Source organism: Eubalaena glacialis, chromosome 2 (assembly GCF_028564815.1).
Source record: "Eubalaena glacialis isolate mEubGla1 chromosome 2, mEubGla1.1.hap2.+ XY, whole genome shotgun sequence".
Taxonomy (NCBI): Eukaryota; Metazoa; Chordata; class Mammalia; order Artiodactyla; family Balaenidae; genus Eubalaena; species Eubalaena glacialis.
In genome coordinates this window covers 118,627,223-118,635,860 of record NC_083717.1, presented here as the reverse complement: position 1 = coordinate 118,635,860, position 8,638 = coordinate 118,627,223, and the positions used below count along the sequence as shown (strand labels likewise).

At 46.4% G+C, this 8,638-nt stretch overlaps 1 protein-coding gene across 5 annotated transcripts in view; it reads left to right on the top strand.

The window, feature by feature from the left end:
• Positions 1–417: 417 nt before the first annotated feature.
• Positions 418–8,638, top strand: part of TEP1 (telomerase associated protein 1) — a 40,701-nt gene continuing 32,480 nt past the window's right edge. For 4 of the 5 annotated variants that reach the window (XR_009699408.1, XM_061180561.1, XM_061180562.1 and 1 more), the window contains exons 1-4: positions 418–606; positions 4,351–5,031; positions 7,426–7,608; positions 7,886–8,020. Coding sequence is in view for 4 of the 5 variants with exons in the window: in XM_061180561.1 (XP_061036544.1) it covers positions 4,375–5,031; positions 7,426–7,608; positions 7,886–8,020 (975 nt within the window). In the remaining variant the exon portion in view is untranslated. Of the gene's footprint in view, positions 607–4,350; positions 5,032–7,425; positions 7,609–7,885; positions 8,021–8,638 lie in introns of those variants that run through there. The other variant, XM_061180563.1, reaches the window with a different exon arrangement.

Sequence of the window (8,638 nt, the reverse complement as noted above, 5' to 3'; positions counted from 1 at the left end):
TTTATTTCTATTTTCACTAAGTAAATTTCGCATGAATTAAGAGTCCCACTATACTATTTGATACCAGGACAAAAGGTGTCCAGATCGGCAGCGAACATGCCAAATTCTTTTTCAAGAAATGGTGTTGGAAGATATTACAAAAGAGAGGAAATTTAGCAAAAGAGCGGAATTTGGTAGAAGAGGAAACCTGAGGGGCAGGAGAAAAGAGGACGAGGACGCGGCGGGTGGGGAAAAGGCGGGGGGAGGGAGTGGGACTAACCTCCGGCCCCAGAAAAAGCTGCAATGCCCTCTCTGCAGTGGCGTCGCCAGCCTCGCATCTCTCCTCCCCGCGGGCCGCGACAGCCCCGCCCCGCGTCTGCGGCGGCTCGCCGTCTCCTCCCCGCTCCCGGCCCGGCCCCACCTCCGGCTTCCACTCCACCCAGCCGCGGAGTCGGGAGCCCGGTCCTTTTCCTGCTGCCGAGGACCGAGTGGCTCCGCGTGACAGCCAGCTGCTCCAGGCCCGGGTGGCTCCGGGGACGGTCGAGCGCCGGCAGCAGCTGGCCCTGGCCCCGGGTCTAGGCGTGGGCTCGGCCGCCGGGGCCGGTGGGAAGGGCCTAGCGCGGCCAGGTAGTGACCTCCCGGGACTCGGCGGGGCGGGCGCCGGGAGGGGTGCCTCGGCCCTGCACCTCCGGCAGCTCCGGGAGCGGGTGTGGTGTGTGAAAGGGGGAGTGGGAAGGATGAGGGAAACGGAAGGCCCGGGGATAGAAGGACGCAGGAAGAAGGTGGAAGAGACCAAGTGAGAATGGGTCGCTCTTCCTTGCTCTGTGTGCTCCTTGGAACGGAAACCCGGGCTGTGCTTAAGCAGGGTAGGCTGTCACACAGCCAACTTAAAAGTGTGGTGGCTATTAATGTGTTAACACGGCAAGGTCTCCAAGGCATACTAAGTGCAGAATAGTGTCTAAAGTATGATCCTCTTTGTGGAAAACAAAACAAAACAAAACAAAAAGGGGGGTGGTGGTGGATATGGGGGAAGGGAAGGTACAGACCTATACATATATTTGTATATGCATAGAAAGTGTCTGAAACTCTTCATATAAAACTTAAAAGTGGTTATCCCTGGAGAATGGAATTAGAGATGGGGATTTTTAATTTTAATTTGTAGAGACTTTTACTTTTCATTTGTAGGTCAGCTGAATCTCCCTTCACAAACACCAGGGTGTGAAAAACGTGTGAAAAACATGTAACTATTTTTCTGTTAACTTAATTTTTTTTTCTTTTTTTAAAATTTATTTATTTTTGGCTGAGTTGGATCTTTGTTGCTGCACGAGGGCTTTCTCTAGTTGCGGCGAGCCCCCACTCTTCGTTGCGGTGCACGGGCTTCTCCTTGCAGTGGCTTCTCTTGTTGCGGAGCATGGGCTCTAGGCACACGGGTTTCAGTAGTTGTGGCTCGTGGGCTCTAGAGCACAGGCTCAGTAGTTGTGGCACACGGGCTTAGTTGTGGCACACGGGCTTAGTTGCTCCGTGGCACGTGGGATCTTCCCAGAGCAGGGCTCGAACCCGTGTCCCCTGCATTGGCAGGCGGATCCTTAACCTCTCTGCCACCAGGGAAGCCCTGTTAACTTAATTTTTGTTATGAGACTTCTTCTTTCGAAAATCTTGAGTCGATTCTGAGATTCCCCAGTCCTTTCGCTGGGGGCTTATATAGTGCAAAGACATGAGGGAAATGTACAAGCCTATATAGGCCATCATTCTTGATGCAATTTGCCTGCACTGATGTCCAGTGAGATATCCATTGTCCTTTCTGGTTCTGGATTGTCAGTCCATTCAAGTCTTCTTGGAAGTATTCTACATTCCTGTCCGTAAGCTTTTGCATATTAAGGATTAAGCAATTGACTTAACAACATACTTATTCCTAAAATACATAAATGTAAATAGGAGATAAGCATTTGTCCAAATAAGAGAGTATGTACATTCCTAATGATATAAATTCAAGCATCCTCTCAGGCAGAGGTTCTTAATTTGCAGTTAGTGGAGATTCTAGGAGATCCATGGGTGGACTCCCTGAAAATTGAATGCAAAGTAGTATATACTCATGTTTTTCTGTGAAAAAGCTCCATGGCTTTCACCAGATTCTCAAAAGCTTCTGAATCCCACTGACTAGACATTGTTGCAACAATGGTGAACAAGGCTAAAGAGTCTCTGTGCTCAGGAACTTATAGTCTGGGGGGATGAAAGACAAATGAACAGGCAATTACGATATAGAGGATGTGTTCTATGCTAGAGGAAGTACAGTGTGGGAACATAGAAGGACCACCTGTACCAGACTGGGGGCTGGGTGTCACCTGAGGCTCCTTGGAGGAACTGACTATTAAACTGAGGCCTTCAGAGTGAGAGGGAAGTAGAATTTGGCCTAGTAAAGGAGGGGCTGGGGAAGGGGGGTGGTTTGGTAGAAGGAAGAATGTTCTAGGCCTCTGCCTATGCAAAGTCCAGAGTCAAGAGATACCTTGGCAATTCATAAGCTGAAAACAATTTGTATGGTTCAAGTTTAACGTTAGATGGGAGTAGCAGTAAGAGGTGAGGCTGGGAGGTCAGAAGCCAGGTTATGTGTGTGATGCTGGGCATGCAGAGGTGAACAAGACACAGGAGCCCTGACCCTCAGGGAGTTTTATTTTATTAAGGAGAAACCGTGAACAAGTAGGCAAATGGGCTAACAAGATAAATTTTTATTATGATGAAATAAACAAGGTGCTGTACATGGTGGCTGGGGTATGTATTGGGAGCTCCTTTAGGCAGATCTACATACTGTGTGCCACGTGGATTGGAGGGTTTCAGCGATGACGGTGGCAGGCAGAACAGAGAGAATTGGATAGATCTGGGAGACATTGGAGTAGAATCAATAGGATTTGGTAATTTGTTGGATGATAACAATAAATAATAATAGCTTCCACTTATTGCACACTTACTAACTCTAAGTGCTTGATATATTTTTTCTTATTTATTCCTATACAACTCTATGAAGTGGGCATTTATTTCAGTTTTGTAGGTGATGAAACTGCGGCACAGAGAGTTTAAGTAACTAGCCCAAGGTCCCATCAGGATTCAAACTCAAGCCTATTTTATACCAAACCCTTGTAAGCATAGGGGGCAATGAGGGGGAATGGATTTGGAGAAGAGGTAGAAAGATGATACATTTGGGATCTATGGAGTTTTGGGTACCTTTGAGTCATCCAAGTGGAGATGTCCAACAGGGGAATGGATACATGAGTATGAAGCTCAGATGAGATCTAGGTCAAGGAATAAATATGTGAGTTGCCGGCATAGCAGTGTTACGTGGAGCAACAGAGTAGGTGAGACCACCCTGGGAAAGTATATAGAAGGGTTAGAAAAGAGCTCTAAGCAGCATCAACATTCAAGGAAGAGCAGAGAAAGAACCCCCCAAGAAGGTGTGATCAGGGTTGTAAGAGGAAAACTGGGACAGCACCGTGGAAGTCAAAGGGAGAGAGTTTCAGTGAGACAGTGATCACAGGGCCATATTCCACTTGAGAGATGAAGTAAGGTAAGCTCCAAGATATGTCTATTCTTATAGTAAGAAGAATTCCATTAGTTACCTAAGAGGACAGCCTTGGAGGAATAGTGGAAAAAGAATCCCATTTAGTTGGTTAAGAGTGAGTAGGAGGCAAGGAAGTTGAGGTGGTGAGTATAGACAGCTTGATCAAAATGTTTGTTTCTCTGGAGCTAAGAATCCAGAGTCCAGATTACGAGTATGGCTCCTGTGCTAAGTTGGGATCATACTGATAGCCCTGGGGGTTCTCCTTTACCCCTTCATGTGAAGACATGTTCCTTTCCTTTCCAGCTCTTACTTTTTATTTATTTATTTATTTATTTATTTATTTATTTATTTATTTATTTATTTATTTTGGCTGGGCCGGGTCTTCGTTGCGGCATGCAGGATCTTTTAGTTGCGGCATGCAGGATCTTTTAGTTGCAGCATGTGGACTCTTAGTTGCGGCATGTGAACTCTTAGTTGCAGCATGAATGCGGGATCCAGTTCCCCAACCAGGGATGGAACCCAGGCCCCCTGCAGTGGGAGTGCGGAGTCTCACCCACTGGACCAGTAGGGAAGTCCCTTTTTTTGTTTTTTAAACTTCCTCACTCTTAAGCTTCTACCTTACCTTTTCCCTACTCCTTTCCCTTAGAATACTCCCTGTATACATCCTTGGAATGAACCCAGTCCTGGAAAAACAAATATTGGTTGTTTTCTGCCTTCAGGTCACTGGCATTACCAGGAGGACTATGGGAAAGATTTAGTCCCAGTATGCATGTACTCCCAATACAGCCAGCTGCTCATCACCTGTCTTTCTCTCCTTCTAGGCATATACTGGTTGGGCTCCAGCCATGGAGAAACTCCATGGGCGTGTGTCTGCCCACCTGGACATCCTCTCCTTGGAGAACCGGTGCCTGGGCACACTTCCTGACCTGAAGACTTTGGAGAAACCACATGGGCATGGGTCTACCCACTCAGACATCCTCTCCTTGGAGAACCGGTGCCTGGCCACACTTCCTGACCTGAAGACCTGGGAGAAACCACATGGGCATGTGTCTACCCACTCAGACATCCTCTCCTTGGAGAACCGGTGCCTGGCCACACTCCCTGACCTGAAGACCTTGGAGAAACCACATGGGCATGTGTCTACCCACTCAGACATCCTCTCCTTGGAGAACCGGTGCCTGGCCACACTCCCCGACCTGAAGACCTTGGAGAAACCACATGGGCATGTGTCTACCCATTCAGACATCCTCTCCTTGGAGAACCGGTGCCTGGCCACACTCCCCATTCTGAAGAGCACTGTGTCCACCAGCGCCTTAACCCAGAGTCTCCAGATACCTCACATGGTACAATCTGACCTGTGCAGCCTGAGTGCCAGCAACCACCTGCTCTCTGAGCCTCCAGCCTCAAGGGCTCAGTGCTTCTCTGAGGGTCTAGGCCTTCTGACCTGCCCCAGGATCTTGAAAACCATCTCTGCCACAGAGGGAGCTCAGGAAGCAGCTTTGGTAATAGCTCCAAACAGTTGTCTTCACTGCAGCCGTGTGTGTTAGAATGTCTAGTCACTAGCTTTCAGTGCCACAGTGTCCCTCTGTGCTGCTCTGTGTCTGTGTACCTTCTTTCCTCAGAGCCTCTTCCTGAGGCGTCTTTTACCCGAGGGCTGTCTTCATGAGCATCATTACTCTTATTGCTTATCTAGTGCAGAGACTCTGGACAATAGAGCATAAGTAGGTTTTGTCCTTGAAAAGCCTCTGCTCGGAAGGAGAGCCGATATACTATTGCAGTAGCAGAGTCAATCAAGTGCTTTTGAGATCTTACAAGGCATGAGAAACAACTACAGTACCACTTCCCTGTGTGTGCATGTGCAGACACACGTCCACTTGTACACATCTATATAAGCACGTTTAGTATACAGGTCAGGATCGGTAGACAAACACACATTCCTTCTATGTAGACTTGAGGTTTGGACTGAGGGAAAGGCAAATCTGAGCCCTCTACCATTTTTGCCAATTATAAGCCACTCAACCTCGGGCAAGACTCTTAACCTTTTTTTTTTTTTCCTAAATTAATTTTTATTGGAGTATAGTTGCTCCACGATGTTGTGTTAGCCTCTGCTGTACAACAGAGCGAACCAGTTACACGTATATACACATCCCCTCTTTTTTAGATTTCCTTCCCATTTAGGTCACCACAGAGTATTGAGTAGAGTTCCCTGTGCTGTACAGTAGGTTCTCATTAGTCATCTATTTTATACATAGTAGTGTATATATGTCAATGCCAATCTCCCAATTCATCCCACCTCCCCTTCCCCTTCTCTGGCATCCACAAGTCTGTTCTCCACATCTGCGTCTCTACTTCTGGCTTGCAAATAAGTTCATCTGTACCATCCTTCTAGACTCCATACATTAGCGACACCACACGATATTTGGTTTTCTCTTTCTGACTTACTTCACTCTGTATGACAGTCTCTAGGTCTATGCATGTCTCTGCAAATGGCACTATTTTGTTCCTTTTTATGCCTGAGTAATATTCTATTGTATATATGTACCACATCTTCTTTATCCATTCCTCTGTTGATGGACACTTTGGTTGCTTCCATGTCCTGGCTATTGTAAATAGTGCTGCAATGAACATTAGGGTGCATGTATTTTTTTGAATTATGGTTTTCTCTGGGTATATGCCCAGGAGTGGGATTGTTGGGTCATATGGTAGTTCTATTAATATTTTTTAGTTTCCTGTTTTCCATAGTGGCTGTATCAATTTACATTCCCACCAACAGTGTAGGAGGGTTCCCTTTTCTCCACATCTTCTCCAGAGTGGTCCACTCTCGCCACTATTATTCAACATAGTTTTGGAAGTCCTAGCCATGGCAGTCAGAGAAGAAAAAGAAATAAAAGGAATCCAGATTGGAAAAGAAGAAGTAAAACTGTCACTGTTGGCAGATGACATGATATTATACATAGAAAATCCTAAAGAGGCCACCAGAAAACTACTAGAGCTTATCAGTGAATTTGGTAAAGTCACAGGATACAAAATTAATACACAGGAATCTCTTGCATTCCTGTACACTAACAACGAAAGATCAGACGGAGAAATTTGGGAAACAGTCTCGTTTACCATTGCAACAAAAAGATTAAAATACCTAGGAATAAACCTACCTAAGGAGACAAAAGACCTGTACTCAGAAAACTACAGGATACTGATGAAAGAAATCAAAGACAGCACGAACAGATGGAGAGACATACCATGTTCTTGGATTGGAAGAATCAATACTGTGAAAATGCCTATACTACCCAAAGACTCTTAACCTTTGGAAGCTTTAATTTCCTCACCTTTAAGATGAGATCAATGAAAATCCACTTCATAGGGTCATTGTCAGGATTACAGCTACTGCCATCTTACATTTATTTAGGGCTTTGCAATTTGCAAAGAGTCATACATACATGACCCCATTTAATCTTGTAACAGCCCCATCAGGTAGGTGGCAGGGAATGAGAAGGCTGAGGCTCAGAGGGTAAGCTCACGATTGCTGGGCGATTGATCTGGGACTTGGCGCTTTTTCTTCTGACTCTAAAATACCTTAATAGCCTCTTGGGAGGTGTGTTGTGAAGGGCCCCAGGCTCCTAAGCTGTGACATCAATAAGGAGATGAAAGCAGCCGGAAGATCATGAAGCATCTGAGCAAAGGCTCAGAATGTTGATTTGGGAAAGGGCGTGTGTGTGATACTGAGAGATCACTCTTGTCAGACTGGACAGATCCATGCTGGGGTGTGAGGGGAGAAGAGTTTAGATGCTAGAAGGTAGATGTGGACTCTTCCTAGCCCTGGATGCTGCTTTCAGATCTCTCTCTTGTATGAGGGGCTGTGGGTGAGTGCTGGGATTAATAACTCTCACTATCCCCAGGGGCGATGGTCTTCTTCGGGAGAGAAAAAGCCAGAAGACAAGGAATGGGCAGATGCTCAAATGCCTTTTTATAGTCTAAGCTTGGGAGAGGAGGAGGACGTGGAAGAGCTGACCCTGAAGCTCACCCCTGGGGACTCTGGCTCTCATCCTGAGCCTACTGACCAGGCCCTTCAGGAAAAGAAGGTAAAAGTTCCAGAGCTGGGGAGAGGTTGACGGTGGAGGGGAGGGCATAGGGAAGGTGGGTGGAGTGGTCACCAAAGGCTGGTCCCCTCCACAGATGGAAGGGGAAGGAACTCTGGTTTCTTACTTCCTAATCCCCTTTTCTGACCTCTCAGCCGGACAAACATCTGCCTGAATCTGGGTTCATTCTCTCTGTCTTTGGAAGTTGGCCTGAGTGGATGCTTAAGTTGGTCCTTATTACCTCTTTTCTCCTTTCTTCCCTCTCTTTCCCAATTCCCAGATGGTTCTAATGAGCTTTCTGTGTTCTACTCTGGTGTCAAATGTAAACACAAATGATGCAGCTTACTCTACCCAGGCTTTCCTCCTCAAAGCCTGTAGTGAACTTGCCCCCTTGGAGCCTGAATTTATACTCAAGGTATTGTGACATGAAAGAGGGGATGGGAGTGGGAAGTTAGGAGGAAGGGAATTTGGTTGTGGTATGTGAGGGGGATGGTGAGCGGCATTATACTAGGGGCTGAAGGAACTTTACTTAGGAAGGCGGTAGGATCTCTGGGTGAGCCTGAGGCCCAGTCCCTAGGGTTCTCTAAGGAGTGGGGGAAGAGAGGATTGAGAAAGAGTATCCTAGGGTTTGTTTATTTAGTAAGTACACAGGGTAAGTACACAATGCTAGGCCTTGAGGGTTATACCAACAGATAAAACGAAACTTGGATCTGGCTCTTAGGGAGTGTTATGGTATTATTAGCGAAGCAAAAACGATCCCAAATATTAAATAAATGCAAATGGAGTAGTAGATAGTGAATGTTTCAGAAGCAGAAAAGAGAGGGAAAATGTTTCCTATGAAGCTTTGGAAGATGGCAGGATAAATCAGCAGTTTGAACCCTGGGTAAGTTTTTGATAGACATTGATGGTGGGAGGTCTTCCAAAGCGGGAAAGGACAAGGTTAAAGGCCCTTAATTTGGGATAAGTAGACTTAGGAGAAGACTGGTGAATAAGGGCCAGATCGTGGAAGATGTAGAATGCCAAGCCAAGAGGC